We start from the raw sequence: 18,313 nt of genomic DNA, 5'->3' as shown, positions 1-18,313 counted from the left end.
GGAGTATCAAAATTTTTATACCATCCAGACAGTATACTGTAGTATATGGTATTTCTACAGTATTTTCAAAAGCAACGCTCCTCCAGTGTTTCGAAATTCATAGAGTACGGGGGAGGGGAAACAATACAATTTACCAATCTAATTTTGTTAGTAATATTTCAAAATACTGTCGTATACTATATTATCATAATACTGCCCAAGTCAAGTTTGAATCTGCCCAAAAAACAGGTCTATATTTAAAAATCATGTCCATCTATCCACGTTATTCTTAAGCGTTTGTGATAGAATATGGGTAAAGATTTTTTTTTTTTTTTAACCTAAAATCCCCACAGTTATTTGTGCATAAAGGAGCATTCAATTGAGGCTTCTGATGGCCCAGCCTCCATATGCAGATCAGTGGATTTCCTCCAAGTTCAGGTTATGCTTGATAAAGTGATTGGTGCAACGTGTAAACGATATAAAATAATTCATTTGCACAAGTACAGGTACACTGGAATGCTTTTCTTCATCTACGCCATCTCACTCTCCATGAGACATAGACGCATAAACAGGTGACAGCAAGCATATGGAGGCAGCACATACAGTACTTCAGTCATGACACCTTTTCTGCACCTCTACTATAGCTGACGTTAATGACGCTGTTTCAGTCGTTTTATATTTTCTGTTTACTTATTCTGTAAGAGTGAGACAAATTATCGTTTATGACTACTCTTACACGCTGTAGCCTAAACTGTTCCTTGCTCACTGAAGTAAGCTTAACTATGAACTACCTTTGCTAGTGTTTGTTAAAAACATGTTTCTCTAGTTGTTGAAATCATTCCATGTTTTAGCATCTATTTCAACATTAAAGTCAAATTGGCGTACAGTCGTCCCTCGTCATTCATTAAAAAGTTGATAGACAGTGAAAATGATACAGCGCGCGCTCGGTTGTCTGAGTCAATTATACACCTCTGTATTACAATTAAAATTAAAATTACTGTACGTATGGACTGTAGACTTATGTATTCGAGCACCCCCGCAAATCCTTCAACGCCAGGTGCAGCCGAATAATAAAGAAATAAAGAATCCTACTTCGCGGAAATTCATTTAACGCGGTAGAGTCTGGAACGGATTAACCGCGATAAACGAGGGACGACTGTACTGAAATAAGTAAAAACTATTGCAGTGATTAACTTCAGTCTAACATAGAAATCCTATTGAATCTCTTAAGATTTACCTTTTTCGTTAATAATGCTCTAATGCTTAAGAAATGTTTTAATAAATTGAAATTTAAATTTAATAAATTCCCCCACACACAAATCAGATTTGTGTGTGGGGGAAGGGGTGAATTTTATTAAATGACTAACTTGAAAATAATTGCTTATCAATAAATTTATCATTAGATCAATCGAAAAATTAGTTGTTAGATTAGTCGAATAATCGAAAAAATAATCGCTAGATTAATCGGTTAAAAAATAATCATTTTGGACAGCACTAAACTAATCAGATGAGGCCCAAACCTGCGATCATCAGAACACAGGCACAAAGCCTCAGCCGGCGGAGCTATACGCCACTCCCAACATGACTTTCACAACAATAAAAACTTAATACTTCGGTGAAAGACCACAACAATATCAAAGGGAAGTTTAAAATTAATTTCATACCATGTTAGATATTTGCCAGCCTGTTACTTTAAATGTAGTATTAAGTATTGTTTTTAAACAAGGAAGTTTTGTTTTGTTTTTTTTTTTTTAATATTTTATTGCTGCTATTTATACTTCATTCAGAAGTGTCTCAAGATTATTTTATTTTTAAGTTTATTAGTAATACTGGAGTCATTATTTTAATTAAATAAAGGTGCATTTATTCCCATTAACATTTCAATTAAAATTTAATCAAACAGAGAGCGGTAAATGTCCAGGCAGGGAATCTACATTTTAAAAGGAGCCTCAAAATTTCACACAGCACACACAGGACTCAACTACCAGAGGGTGTCGGCTATCCCTAGGTGGGTATGCTGTGAATAATTGAAGAAAGAGAGGGTAACCTAGCTCATCCGGAATGCCAAACACATTGCCGAAGGTGATATCAACCTCTGGAGTTATCTGGCAAGAGTATACCCTCTCATCCCCTTCCTCTATTGTTGACAGTGAGCTGAACAGGTTTTCTAGGGATCCGTAACTGCAAAGAGCAGTGTGACACTGGTCGAGTGCTGTGTAGCATATGGCACCTCTAATGATTACAAATGCACCCCTGAGGAAAGTGGAATCATGAAGATTACTGCTAATGGCCTAAGCTATTATCTAGGAGTCTTACTGTATATGAAAGCAGTGTTTTCACATAAATAGTGTTTACATTTTTGTACCCATAAACATTTTAAGTTATGTTAAACTTCTCCATTTATACTCCCATACCAATATAAAGTCCCTGCCGCCCCCTCTTCCTCATCGCCCCCTCCTCCTCATCGCCCCCCTGCTCCACGTCCTACCAGAGCACATCTTACAGGTTTTCAACAAATAAACCCATGCGATCTCATCACTGTCAGGCACAATGAAATAAGCTCCAAATTTGAAACCACATACAGATTTACTCACAGAACATGTGACATTGAGGAACTGGCACAGAATAAACACTCCCAAAATCTTTCTTCATTTATCAATGTATCATCCCTACTTCTTGCCTAGTTGGATGACTGATATCAGGCTTCGCATTCACTGACCTGGGCCCTAAGTGTGACGAGATTGTGACAGTAGTGGGCAGGGAGAGCCCAGCCGCCATACTCTTATACCACGTTACATCATGACACGGAGCAGCACGAGAGCTGTGGACAAACGGGGAGGAAGGGGAGCCTCCATCTGTCCTAGACACGAATCCCTGCTCAGCCAAGCACCAAAACTCCAATGACAAGCAAATCCAAAGCTCGAAATGCATCAGCCATATATCAGCAGTGGTACATGACACAAATGCTGACAACCTCCTCACAATCGGACCACTGCCACCACGATTACCTTCCTCTTTTAAACACACAGTGAAGACATGCTTTTGGGAAAGCAGACAGCTACATCGGCACAAGTGTAAAGTGTCCACACTGAACAATCAAATACATAGAATATTCATCAATTATCTGATACAGGGGTGGCAAAGCTGATCCATGGAGAGCCTCTGATCTATTATATATTGAACTGAATTATAACAAATGGCACAAAAATCATATAAGAACATAAGAAATTTACAAACGAGAGGGGGCCATTCGGCCCATCAAGCTTGTTTGGGGAGAACATAACTAATAGCTCAGAGTTGTTAAAATCTTATCTAGCTCTGATTTAAAGGAACCCAGGGTTTTAGCTTCCGCTACACTAGCAGGAAGACTATTCCATACTCTAACTACACGCTGTGTAAAGAAGTGCTTCCTCAAATTTGTTTTAAAATGTTCTCCCGCTAATTTCTACTTATGGCCACGAGTTCTACTATTTAAACTAACAGCATCCAGACCCGTTAGAATCTTATAGACCTGGATCATGTCCCCCCTTAGTCTCCTTTGCTCAAGGCTAAACAGATTCAGCTCAGCTAACCTCCCCTCATAAGACATTCCTCTAAGACCAGGAATCATTCTCGTAGCCCTCCCTTGCACCTTTTCTAAGGCAGCAATGTCCTTCTTAAGGTATGGTGACCAAACCTGCACACAATATTCTAGGTGGGGTCTTACCAAGGAATTATATAAATGTAACATCACCTCCCTTGACTTGAACTCCACACACCTAGAGATATAACCCAACATTCTACTGGCCTTTTGTATTGCTTCCCCACACTGGCGAGAGTGGGGCATGGAAGCATCAACATACACACCGAGATCTTTCTCGTAATCAGCTACCTTTATTTCAGTGGAACCCATAAAATATCTGTACTTTATATTTCTGCTCCCAAAATGGATTACCTTACATTTATCTGTGTTAAATTTCATCTGCCAAGTATCAGCCCAGTCTCTAATTAAATCCAGATCCAGTTGTAGCCTCTCTGCTGCTAGATCAGTATCTGCTACACCACCCACCTCTGTCTGCAAATCTAACCAGTTTACTGTATGTATTGGTGTCAATATCATTAATGTAAATTAGGAACAATAGTGGTCCTAAAATTGAACCCTGCGGTACCCCACTATGAATGCAGGCCCACTGTGACATTGTGCCTCTAATAACTACTCGCTGTTTCCTGTCAATTAACCAGTTTTCGATCCAAGCTGCCACAGATCCTAAAATCCCTGCAGCTTTGAGCTTTAGCAGGAGCCGTTTGTGGGGGACAACATCAAAAGCCTTCTGGAAATCTAAGTAGATCACATCGTAGGCCTTTTTGTGATCAATTTCACTTGTAGCTTCCTCAAAGAACTCAAGTAGATTCATTAAACAGGATCTACCTCTCCTAAATCCATGTTGGCTATCCCTCAGAATGTTATTTGCATCCAGGTAATCTACCATTTTCACTTGGACTATAGCTTCCATTATTTTTCCAGTAATGCTAGTTAAACTGATTGGCCTATAGTTTGCTGGATTACTTCTATCCCCTTTTTTGAATATGGGTGTTATATTAGCATGCTTCCAATCTGAAGGTACCACACGATTTCTGGAATATTAAAGTTAAAGGTTGGCTAATAATATCCCTCATCTCTTTTAAAACTATAGGTAAGATGCCATCAGGGCCCTGTGATTTATTTATTTTGAGTTTAGCTAGGCTTAGTACCACATCAGCCTCAGTTATACATATATTGGTCATAGGTGACGCTGTATTCGTACTAATTGGTGGTAAGGTACTTGTGTTCTCTACTGTGAACACCCGTGAAAAATAATCATTTAACTCTTTTACTATATCAATTTCATTTTCAATTATAAGGCCCTTACTATCCTTCAAATTAGTAATTTCAGCTTTTTGAGCTCTTTTGGAGTTAAAGTATTGGAAGAAACTTTTATTGTTATCCTTAGCCTCCAATGCAATTTTTCTTTCTACATCCCATTTGGACAACCTAATGTTATTTTTTAACTCTACCTGTAGACTTATACTCCTGCTTAATTTTGAAATCATTAATTATTTTCCAATTGTGGAAATTGTGAGCCCTTTTCCTCCTGACTTTATTCATAATTTCCTAAGTAAACCACCTTGGTTGTCATTTCCTAGATTTAGTTTTGCTGGAAACAGTCCTCTTGCACTGGCAACAATGTCCGTCCAGTTTACAGTTTCTAGTTTCTGTCTCATACCATTAAAGTTAACCTTCCTAACATTGTATACTTTTAAATTTTGACTTTGCTCTTCTGACACTAAAATTAACCTCTAATTTAACCATGCTATGATCACTACCATCCAATGGTTCTAAAACCTCTAATTTTCCAATCCTATCCTGGTTATTAGAGAAAACAAAATCAAGAAGGGCTTCTCCCCTGGTAGGGGTATTAACAAACTGAGTAAAAAAAACAATCCTGTACTAATTCCACCATCTCAAGTTCATTTACAGAAGAGCCAGAGACTGTGTCCCACTGTATCCCAGGTAAATTAAAATCACCCATAACCACCACATCATTTTTATTACTCATAATCCTGATATCATCATATAACATTCTGCTTTCCTCTGCTCTACCAACAAAGATAAGTGTGTTATTATATTCAACAGCAGTGAGACAATGACTAAATTACACCCCCCCGCAGCTCTTTCTGGGGCGAAGGGACACTTAGGTGGGTTAGGCCTCTGTGCCTGTGATCGGAAAGTCGCCAGGTCAAATCCTGTGCTAAGCAGAACAGATCACATTGCCAGTGGGCCTTAGAGCCAGGCCCCAGAAAGCCAATAATTCTGCTGCAGAGGAGCTGAATAAGGGTCATTCTCACCAACCTGAGAATTTTTTAAAGAAAAAAAATATATATGATGAAATAGGATTTTTTTCATGTAGAACAACTGACATTACATGAAGATACAGCACTGTGCAAAGTCTTAGGCAGTGAAAAGAAATATTGACAACTGATTATCTGGATAGTATGTGTATATTTGCTCAGAGCAAAAACTAATTAGAATATGTGCAAATTAAGAGTAACGCAATAAAAACTAACAGGGATTTCTTCTGTTTTCCAAAGAGTTACTGATATCTTACTGGACGGCTAGATGAACACCGCTTTGGTTCCCAAACCTCTCCTCGGGGGCACACTTGCCATTCCTTGTATTTGTTAAATGTCACCACCAGCTTATTTAATTAATTAAATAAATGGGTTTTAAAAGTCAGATAGGTACTCATTAGCCATATGAGATGTCCTAGTGGTTCAGTCAAAAAATAAATGTGAATAATGGATGGTTGCTGCAATTACTGGGGTGATTATAGGAGAGGTTTGAAATAGTTAAGCTAACACACTTTTATAGACATAATATCATAGTTTTACGCAAACTTTTAATCATGATTTCTTTGACTGCCTAAGACCTCTGCACTGTATATTAAAACAAAGTCATTTGTTCCTCTGATTTAATGTTTTTTTTTTTACCATTTCCTTAAATTTGGTGAAATGCTTTTATTTATTACATAAATAAATGGCAATACAATAAAACTATCCCGGAGGCAAAACTGACAGTTTAGACAATGAAGTTGAATAATTTCAGTCTGTCTTCAAAGTAATTTTAAAAATTAGAGAAAATTGATATGCTATGAGTTTGTGAGAATGACCCATAAGAGAACAAGATGGAATATGTGAAGCTTAAAAGCACCCAAATTTATCTGCACAAATGGGGAAAAAAACATCATCTCTATTACCCAGTCATATCGGATCACGTAAAATGTAACACAGTCCATAACCCCCAAAAAGGCTCATGAAGACAATGACAGAATTATCTCAGAGAGAAGAAAGCTCAATCAGCTCTCAAGACAAGACAGTGATGTGTTGAATGGGTATGTGTGTGAATGAAATGAATGAAAGATGTGCAACATCACACAATGTCCTTGTTATTTGTGGTTAAATCTTTGTTTTTTTTACAAGTGTTGAGCACGGTAATCTAAGTCAAAAAACCTTTTCAATGCATGAGAGAAAGCTCAACTGATACAAACCTACTGCAGCTCTTTCATAATGACTCACAAAATAGTGTATAAAAAAAAAACATTTTCATATACGTATTTCACGTTTACCCGCTCAAATATTACTCTACACATACTCACCTATTCTCCATAAAGTAGAGAATATAACATTAGAAAAGTCAATACTTTAATCAAGATCATAAATTTAACTGACAATCCTAGCTAGCTGAACGGCATAATTTATAGACATAAAATAATTAATAATTGAATGCGTAATTTAGCCAAAATTAATTTTATATTCAATAAAAACTGTACTTGTAACTACTAGTTTGCTTATATCCCACTATAAGGTACCATCACATAAATTTCCGTATTTTTAATGTTCCTACTTTTCAGAGTGTACAAAAAACAGGTTATGAGGTGACACTGAGGCCTTTGGTGATTCCTGGCTCATTCTTGAAGGACAATAGTTCAATATATGCTACTTATCATGAGGGGATTGAGAAAGCATCATCAAGAGGACTCCAGCTACCTGACCTACCAAGCCATGCTGCCATTCTTTCCCCCAAAAGGAAACTTCTGGTATTCACAACATTGCCAGCCGCACCCCTTCCGATCTGTGTGCTGTCAGCCACAGTCTACAGGATGCAGGATGCAAGCTTCATAAAGCAACGTAAGAGTACTCATGGTGTTAGTGCACAGGAACTTACACAGGCCAGTTTCAAGCTCCTCGGGCATGTTCTCCACAGTAATGTGGCACAATGGAAATCAAACTCAGTTAGATTTTTCCAAAAGGGTAACACTTTCCAATACTTGGGTTTTTTTTACTGCTGACATTACTAACCAATTAATCAGGACACCAGGATTTTTCAAAGGTATACAGATGTTAAAAAGTAAAAAAATCCTTTAGCTCATTTGGGGAACATATGCTAGAACTGTTTAATTTAATCAGAATAGATTAGTCTCTTAAATATCTACACATTTACTAACTAATGAGTCATATTTCAATAATAAATTAACATTAACAAGCTTAGATTTAGTTCATACATCACCACAGTAATTTAATATATAGTAATTATGGCTGGGAAATTTGTTGTGTTAACGCATTGTATAAATTTTACAGTCATAACACATTATTATTTCAATGAACGCTTTGACAGATGCAGTATTTTGTTACCCAAATGGGAGAATAAAATGGAAACCAATGATATTCCTCCCTGGTTTTGAGATGTTGCACAGAATGTCAGAATTCAGAGCTAAAATCGATCTGCCTGTTAAGTACATGTGATAATATGTACATGTGATATACATGTTAGTACATGTGGTATACGTCATTAAACACCAAGGTATGTGATTTAAAAGAAATAATAATAGAAATAATAATAATAATTTCACTTCCCTATGTATAATACAATACCCTCTCTTTTCTTATCGCCATCTGTTCATTGAGCCTTTTTGGAAAACACTGAAATTCAGCTTGATCTAGGCTTGCAAGTATTATTTTTGTCGGAAATTAATAATTTGTACATCACAAGCTTAAGTTAAACCATTAAACAAATATTAAAACATGGATCATTCTCATGAACTCTAAAAGTAAAAAAAGTTATGATGAAATGGTATTTGGTTTTTTATTTTTCCTCAATTTTTGGTTTATTTTGTCATTTTTTTCTCATCTCAGTAACTCTTGCTCTGTATTTGATTAAATACTTTTACTTATTATGGAAATGTATGGTAATAACAAAACTGATTACCCACACTATAGGCAAAATTGACAATATAAACAATAAAGTTGTACGAAAAATGACTCAGTCTTCAAACTAATTTTAATTATGCTAATGAGTTTGTGACAAAGACCCAAATACCTTTGTGCTAATTCTACATTAACTTGGGGATTCATTAAGCTTTAATATAAATGTATGTATAAGTTTTAATATTAGGTGTGATTATTTAATCGCAGAACACTGGAACACTGCAAATAAATACGTTTTTTTAGTTTGTTTTTTCATTTTTGATTCTCAGCCCTAAAAGTGATTTATAATTTAGTTTATATATTAGCCATGATATATAGTACATTTACTATCAGAACTATGTTATTCCAGTATTCAATAATGTATATGTTTTGAAAATATACAGTATATATACAATTGTTTAGCACTTTGAGTTGTCAAAATTGTGAGTACACTGGGACATCATGAGCAGACAGGTGCAAGGAATATCAACCATAAAGATAAGCATTGAACAAGAGGCTTACATTAGAGGGAAGCTGAGTGAGCAGATCGACTAGGATAATTAGAGTTATATGTGAGGGAGTACAAGGTTACCAGTGAGAAGAGGACTGCAGTCCAAGCTGAATGGATAAAACACTATTCGGAGTTCAAATAAAAACCATTGAAACTTCATCACAACATTAAATTCTTGAATACGATGTCATCATATCAGAATCAATCAATCATAAATAAATCAACAAAATAACTTGGTAACTAATTAAATAATAGTCCAACAGGTGATGTCACAAATGGGTGTTTAAGTACTAATGGCCTAAGAAACAGACATATCTTACCTTAAAGCGCTTTGAGACGATGTAATGTTGCGATAATGCGCTATACAAAAATAAATTTGTTTGTTTGATATCTCCTACAACATCGCCAAGTAAAGACTCCTGTTTATTCAAAGTTCTTGTCTCTTCCTACTGACCTGTTCGCTGCTTGCTGGAGGCTTCCACACAATAGGGGACAGTAACGCATTAAGTAACTGGATACTAATAAGAGTAAACATCAGGTTCTCTAAGGTCAAATATACCCTATAGGTTGTTAACGCAACCCGTATTCATATTTTGATCATCGGCATGACCCATGTTCCCCACTTGGGTGAGTGGAGTGCAGTACAGTGGCTTAAATTACCAGTTTAGCCATAATTCATACTTGCACCAGTTTGTTGTAGTCATGTTAACAGCACAGATACCATATCTGAAACAGCTACATTTGAGACTGAGAAAGGAGGGCTGGCCGTAACTAAAATATATGAAGACTAAATCTTGCGTTCATGATTTATTTCAAAGATAAATTTGAACTGAAAAAGAGCACACAGAAAATGACAATGACCACTGAATATTATTACCTTTGATGCAATGCAAGATAACTAAAATAAAAATGCAATGAGCTTTAATTACAATGAATCATGTGGAGAAATGCAGAGAGAATCACTGTGGGAGACATGCTCCCTGCACACGTCCCAAGGTTTGACTAATCTGGAAGAAAAACAGAGACGAATGCAGATCAAGCAGATTTGGGGTCAAACAATTAAGTTAAAGTGATCTTGGCTTCTCTGATAAGACAACATTAAAAGGGCTGAGAAAAGTGGAGGATATTGTCATCAATACTAAAGACAGATAACACCATAAACCAGATACCATGAAGAGGAGAACTGATCTAGTGCTGCCACACCCAATGAAGGAAGGTATCCAGGGCAGAGTTGGAATGTCTGATGTAAACATATATTCTGCACCCATTGAATGGAGCACAGATACATACAGTAGAGAACATAGCGAGGGTCTGGGGTGCTGCCTGGCACCTGATTGGGGAAAGGCAGCTGTTTATCTCCTGAAAGGTTCCAGATAACTGCCTGCCAATGGTGCTGACTATGACCAGCAATTTAAGGTATCTACCTGGACCATTGAGAAATTTTGCATGTAAAGGCATGAATATATGGAAGCCTGCTCATATGGCCCAATTAAATAGTCCTTCATGGCTGGTCTGTTTAGCTCAAGCTGTCCAAGATTCTGAACAACACAATACCAGACTGGGAAGAAATGGGCGGATGCTGTCAACCGTCTGGATACAAACATGAGCTTGATTGTAAGAGCACTTCAAATGGGTGTCAACCACCGTATAAGGAGCAATGCTCAAAAGAAGCCGCATCTTTCAAAAAATGTCACTCTGATGCCTTCGATATTTTTATGGTAAAAGTGATCTCCAAAACGTTAATAGCTCATAAACAATCCTCTCTCATCTTGTTTAACAAGGCTCTGGAATGAAGGTGCAAATTATAACTGGAAAAAAAACTTCAGCTGCATCTGAAAGCACCCAACAGTCAAACCTTCCAGATGGAGATTTAGGGTAACCCCTATCTGGTACTAGATAGGTGTACCTAATAAAGTGACAAGAATATATATCTGTATGATTCCAATTGCATGTATGCATTTAGAATTAAAGGTAGTAAACATCAATGGACAGCAAATTACAAAGTAACCTCTTCTTTAGCATGGAAAATCATGGATGGTTGCATACATTATTAATCCCAAAGGAAATTGCATGGCATTAGTTGGCTTTTTTTCTTTGGCTTTGTTACACTAACTGTGACCTTGAATTCATAAATGTGCCTTTAGTCCAAAGAAAACTTCAATTACAAGGCTGTTTCCAACATGATTCCTTCTCTGTGAGATACAGAGAGTTGATAACAATCCTCAATCCAGGGAGTCCTCATACTGGCTAAAAGTTTGCTAGGAGAGTGTGTCCTTCACTAGGATAAGCAGTGTGCAGCTCAGTGGGTGAGGATGCTGGACCTGTCACTGTAAGGTCACCAGTTGAACTCCATGGGTCAGTAGAGTGATTTCACCACAGGGCCAATGAGCAAGGCCCTTAACTCCCAAATGCTCCCTGCTTTCTCAAAAAATGTACATCACTTTGGATAAAAGCATCTGCTCAATTAATAATAATAATAAATATGTGTCAGCAATTGGGAGAAGTAGAAATTTACCTTTGACCCAAAATATTATTGTTATATTCATATTTAGCTATCTTTCTTTTTTCATTTTCATCTTCATTTTGTATTTTTGTTTTTACTGAACATGTCTGCACTCTGCCAAACACCAACCAAGGTGTCGGTAGGATTTCTACATTCAGCTTCATTTCCTGTTTCCATGACAACGGGAAGGAAGGAAAAAAAGCATAACCTTGTTCGGAATTTAATAAACAATTGTCAGCAATAACAACTCAACTGGCAACAAATGCTGAATGGAAGCCGCACACAAATAAGAAATGCATGATTGTGCAAATATCTTTGTCTTAAAAAAAAGTTGATGAGTAACAAAAAAATAACACTGGCCACAACAAAGTCTTAAAATAAAGAAAATATTTATTATTGTAATATCTAAGAGAAAATTTGTATAGACTTCTCTAAGAGTATTTGTTGTGAAGGCTTTCCTTTATCTTTTAATGTCTATATTATATTTGGAAATTCTTATTTAGAGATCTTGCAATCTTCTCATTCTTTTTAAAATATTGAAATGAAATTCTGGCTCAGGAAGGTTTTAAAAAGGACCACATAACACCATATTATCAATATTTCCATTTTGAAGTAGGAAATGTTTCATTTACTTTCTAACAGTTTGGAAATTATATTAAGCTTTACCTTCTCTTTTTTATACATTATCACAAAATGACATGAGTCGGGGATACAATGCAATTAACATTTGAGACAATTGAGACAAACATTATTTGAGAGACAATGTTTATTCTTGGTCAATGCGTCTCAATTTAATCTCTTTTTGTGGCTGATCAGGTACCTATCGTTCTAGATGCTAATATGCTCAACAGCTCCTTTTCTGTGGCTCAGATTCCACTCAGGTTTTCCCTTGGTGCTCCAAACAAATCTAACTGGGGTTAAGTGGGTTAAAAATGGGTGAACAATATCTATTAAAAAAACACTCAACACCAAAACCCAAACATTTAATGGTGAGCAGGGACTGTATATTCCTGTCCTCAGGCACAACCTATTCAGAAGTGTTTACAGGACTGACAAGTAATCAAAAATACATTCATTGTCACCCACCTCTAGAGTCATCTTAGTACAAATAAAATGTTTCCTGAAACAAAACATCAGCATATATGACAAAATGCATCATGAATGCTCCAGTAAGTTGTGTCCACCTTAATTAAAATTCCAGTATTATTCTGAAATGGGCCTAACACTTGCTGTAATGCAACTGAACCATTCAAAATTAGTGATATCCACTTTTTACCAAGATAAGCCTAACTGGTATAAAACCAGGTATGAAGGCAAAATATACGATTTAACCAGGAGAAATAAACCATTTACATTGAAAACAAACAGATATGTTTCCAAAGGATGCAACACCACAGTCTTCAGTAACTAAAATTCTGGATTTTAGATTTGTTTCATAAGCTTTAGCTGTCATGTGCCCATGTCTGACCCTAATATTTCTTTTTAGGATGTGTCACGGTGTTGGGAACAGAACAGTCCTAAATGGGACCTTGACCATGACTGTTGTGTAGCATCATGGCTCCGCACCCAGACTGAGAACATGGTGAGACAAACAAGCTTTCTGTTGATCCATACACCCACTTACAGAACATAATACCAGGATGCTGGCTGTCATTGTGCAATTTTGTCACTATGAAGGTGGTTGACATTAACAGAATACACCTATAGGAGAATCTGACACAGAACAACGAGCAAAACATAACCTTCACCAAAAGACAAAAAAATCCATAAAGTAAAACTAATAAAGGATGCAATGAACAATAAACAATTGACATTATGCATACACGCAAAGGGTGGGACATCCCGGCAATTACTCAGCAACCCCCCTAATAAAACTACAACAACATACTGAGTCTAGCTGTATTATAAAGTATCTCACCGGATCTCTCTTTTAGCAGTGGTGTGTGCATGTGTGGGAAGTAAATTTCTCCAACACAGAGAAAAACACTACTGATCAAGCTTAGTAATTAACGCGTGGGTCTGTTCTGGGATGTGGCACCTGTCTGCCAATCTAGGCAGAAATCTTAGGCCTTGAAAGCACAGCCTTTTGTCCTGAAGACTACAGATAACTCGCAAGTATGTATCTATATTTTTTATTATGAACCTGTATCCATGTGCCATTTTCTATAATGTATACATTTCCAGATGAAATAAAATATACCTGGTAAATTCGTTAATTGTATTGTTTATCAAGCTAACCAATAACAGCCTGTGTATGTACAGGTCCAGTGTTTGAATATTTAATGAAGACTGGGTGGTGTTAATGTCTAAATGAACACAGTATTTTTAGAGGAAAGTCTACTAGTTCATCATTTTTCAAATAAAAAGGTCAGAATTTGGCTCTTGTTTACAGGTCTGTGTTTTTTGAAGAAATGAAGGCAGATTTTGGCCACACTTCTTATATATAGCAACTCTGCATTGTTGGGGAGAGTCTGTTCCTCTTCTAATCCAAAATTTGCACAGCTGTACTAAATAACCTGTCTGTAGAAATCCTGATGTAAAATTTAAGACTATTAAAGACCTTTTTAATACCGCTTCAAGCCGAAATTAAGGCTAAACTGCAAGCGGAAATATGCTTTGACAGAATCAATACCTATACATTTACACGATAGTAACTGCACCCACTTTTCATTCAAGTTCATATTAAAAAAAAAGTTCCAACAATTGATGTGTGAATAATAAATCAAACTTTACAAGGTGACAGTCAAGGCATAGGTGACTCAATTATGAGAAATCCTCCTACCAAGAAACTTCAATCAAAAGAGAGAAACAATGGACTTAGATTATGACATTTAATGTTCCATTCTCTAACATTAAGGGCATATAAAGTGCCAGATTTAACAAATCCTTGAACATTTGAATTTACACTATCCCATGTGTTGTTACTTCAAAGACAGGATTCTAAGCTGATGTGTGTTCTGATACATAGCTACATACAGCCCATGCTACTTTTAGCACCAACTGTGAAACTTCCACTAAAAAATGCTCTCATGTTATTTATATCAAACGTTATCAGAATGAAGGGGTATACTCCAGAATAGGGGCCTGTATCAAAAAGCTGGATTTGTTGCTTAGCTGGATAACTTGTCATATTACAGGTACCCCAGTTTAAATGGACTTTCTCTTTGTTCTCTTAAATTTAGCCCAGACTATTTTAAATCCGAATAGTTATTGAGCTAAGCAAGAAATCCTGCTTTACGATACAGGCCCCTACTTGGAAAAGGATAGGCTCACAGGCTAAATTACTGTGGCATTATGTACATATGGATATGACCAAGATATGATCAAGGTTAGGCAAATGTTTGTCTTAGTATATAGCATATAATTTTACCTTTCAATGCATCTAAAACACAAACACTTGCAAATAAACTAAAATATCTTAAACATAATAATAAAGTACATAGTATTGATATGGTAAGTATAAAAGTGCTTTTTAAATTATTTTAAAAAACAGTTTAGACAGAAAAAAAGATCATATTTAAGGTTAACACTTACTCTCGTTACACTGATGTTTTGCATATCAGAAGGGGTATTTGTGAGGTAACATTACAACAAACGCTGAAGCCACATAATGTTTCCGTGAGCGTAACAAAGTAGCATGTGCATTCATTATTGCAAACCATTGTATTTAACTGAAATTTTTAATATCACAGGCTTTACAGCAGTCCGTTTGTAAGTACAAGTTGTCCCTAAATCTTAATGAGGATACTTACTGTACTGAAAATTCAATGTTTAACCCCAGGTAATCCAGCTAAGCCAGTTAAATCGACTTAGAATACCCCTTAAGAGTGTTGTCACATTAAAACTTAAATGAAAGGTTTATGACCTCAAAAAATGAAGACCTAGTAAATATAAATTTAAGACTTTTTAATACTTTTCAAAGCCTTAATTGGTTCAACTCCAATCTATGCCTTAAGACTGTTTAATAACCCGCAAGCACCCTGTCAACATTTGTACATAGTGCAAAAAGATAAACATTGAATGCTTTAGCAGATGATCCTCTGTGAGCACATACATAGTAAATTGAAAATCTTTCATCTTAACCAGATATCTGGTAAAGCACCCAGGCTGGTGACAATACAGTACGCTGCTGCTGTGTTTGAAACCTCATACACATATTTTAAGTCATCTACGCACATATTGTACGTCATCTGCAAAATTGTAATTTGAGATTGGCAAACTTAAAGGCCATCCATCGAGTAACTACGACTGAAAATCAGCTGATATAAATTGGCTGCCGATGGAATGGAGCACCTCTAATACCAGTGGTTCTCAAACTTATCAATACAACTAATTTCCCCACAATAAATTTTGGCAGCCAGCAAACAAACTGAAAATGATCCATCTAATACTTTGAGTACAACCACTGCACTCACGAGATCCAACCGACCTTTCCTTCACCTGCTACAAGCACTACTGCTTAAATTTTGGAGCGATTTCTCTAAAAATTAAATCAGATTTTATACATACAATGTTTATGCAAAGTGTTAGTAAGATCCATCATAGATCATCACGTTCACAAAGTCAAATGTCTTTTGCACTTGCCCTTTACTCAAAATTTGATCGCTTCCAGATTTTCAAGCATATAGTCTGTCTGCAAAATCTGAAAAAGACTTTGTTGTTTTTGTTATCATGCTCATGAGGAAGCGTCTGCAGTAGCGGACCAGTGCTAAACCCATACATTATGGGTAATTCTGTAGTACCTGGTATAGATGCCATCCAGAACACTGACTGTGGCTTCTTGCGCTGGCACAAAGGAACCTAACTGGGCCATGACTGCGATGAGGGCCACCTGCCGGATGTAAGAGCTCTTTCCCCCCATATTTGGCCCAGTGATGATCATGACCCGCCTGCCATTTCCCTGTGAAAAAGACACAGAGATGAATTCCTTAAATCCAAATACAGTATCCTGATAAAACGCAATATCCAGCATTTAATATCAGCATTTAACTCTGTGTATTTATATATACATACATACATTTACACATACATTATTAGGTATTCTTGATTATTAACAAATTATGTGGGGGAAACCGAATATCATCAGCATGCAGACAAGGTCAAAAAGTTTACATATTGTTCAACTGAGAATTAGATCTTTAGAGTCATGATATATGTCATTTTAAATATTAGATGATTGGTGCCAGACATGGCAGTTTCAGCACCTCAGAAACAACCACCTTCCTGGGATTGTGAAACACTACGTTATTCTGTTATTATCTGCAATATCATTAAATCTAAATCATCGAAAAGCATGAATAAACATTTCGTTCATTAAACTGTAACAACAACAACATAACCATAATGACTCTGTTTACAGAAAAGATTTTTAAATTGTGATATATAGATTTAGTGTGTTTCTGAAAACAAGATAGAACCATTATTTATGACGGGAATAAAATATTTCTATTGACTTCTATGAAGAAAACTAATAAGTCATTGCAATGAAATAACAGGCCATGAACATTATGTTGAGCTTTATAAGGCATTTCATCAAGGAGAAATGACAGATAGGGTGCTAATGAAAGTCATACTTCTCACTATCCCTCTCATGGGGTCTTAGACAGATGAAGTGAAAGTTACAAGACATTTAATGGCCTGGCAGCAAGCAACTTTTTTGTTAACAATACAGTACATCAGTGGTCTCCAACTATTTTAACAGTGAGAGCTACTTTCACAAAGAAAATATGCTGTCAAGCTACCAAAAAAGCAATATCATATTTTGTCGATCGGGGTAAGGGGCCTCCCTCAGTATATTTTGCCAACTGCAGGAACTCCCCCTATTTTTGCTAACCGGGTTAGGAAGTGTGGGGGATTATATTGGAAGTTGTATAGCAATCGACTGGAAGTGTCATATATTGCCATCAACCAGTTGCCTACCACTGCAGCACATTGACAGGTACTGAACACCAGGAGTATGTCACAATACAGAAGGACACTGAGGAATACGCCTCCCATATCCGGCAGAGTCGTACACGCTGGCTATATATAAGCAGTGTGGCCAATGAGCATCCTCGAGGGGGCTGTGGGCAGTCTATGTCAAATACTATAAAAAAAAAAAAACTTTGTTGTGTAGCGCATTATCAAACTGCTTAAATCACAGCAGAACATAATGTAGGGCGGACCAAGGAATCGCGAGCGGCAAAGGACGAGGAAACCTGCTTGTCAGAACGGAATGTACTGTATTATAGTCCTTAACAGGCCGAACGGGAACTGTAAGGTGAACACATGGTGGAAGAGTTATACAAGCTAAGAACACGCGAGGATCGGACAGAGTACCTGCAAGGTACGAACAAACATACACGCCACGATACACACAACTATAACCATAACAACAACGACAATAATCATACAAGAGCTATTTACGTTACACAGACACAGAGATATATACATGAGCGCTTGTAAGGCATGCCGGGAAGGGCATATCGCGACTACAAATTCGTTGAAGAGTTTATGCCTCTGCGGCCTGCAAGACAACTACCTCCACCTCCGGCAACTACCCTCCAACCTGCCTGCCCTTG

General features: G+C 36.8%; 1 protein-coding gene across 4 annotated transcripts in view; it reads right to left on the bottom strand.

The window, feature by feature from the left end:
- The window catches only part of msh3 (mutS homolog 3 (E. coli)), a 78,842-nt gene that overhangs the window by 17,474 nt on the left and 43,055 nt on the right, over positions 1 to 18,313 (bottom strand). For all 4 annotated transcript variants that reach the window (XR_011989235.1, XM_023824059.2, XM_023824060.2 and 1 more), the window contains one exon: positions 16,496 to 16,653. Coding sequence is in view for 3 of the 4 variants with exons in the window: in XM_023824059.2 (XP_023679827.2) it covers positions 16,496 to 16,653 (158 nt within the window). In the remaining variant the exon portion in view is untranslated. The remainder of the gene's footprint in view (positions 1 to 16,495; positions 16,654 to 18,313) is intronic.

Source organism: Paramormyrops kingsleyae, chromosome 2, assembly GCF_048594095.1.
Source record: "Paramormyrops kingsleyae isolate MSU_618 chromosome 2, PKINGS_0.4, whole genome shotgun sequence".
Taxonomy (NCBI): Eukaryota; Metazoa; Chordata; class Actinopteri; order Osteoglossiformes; family Mormyridae; genus Paramormyrops; species Paramormyrops kingsleyae.
This window is presented reverse-complemented; position numbering and strand designations above follow the sequence as displayed.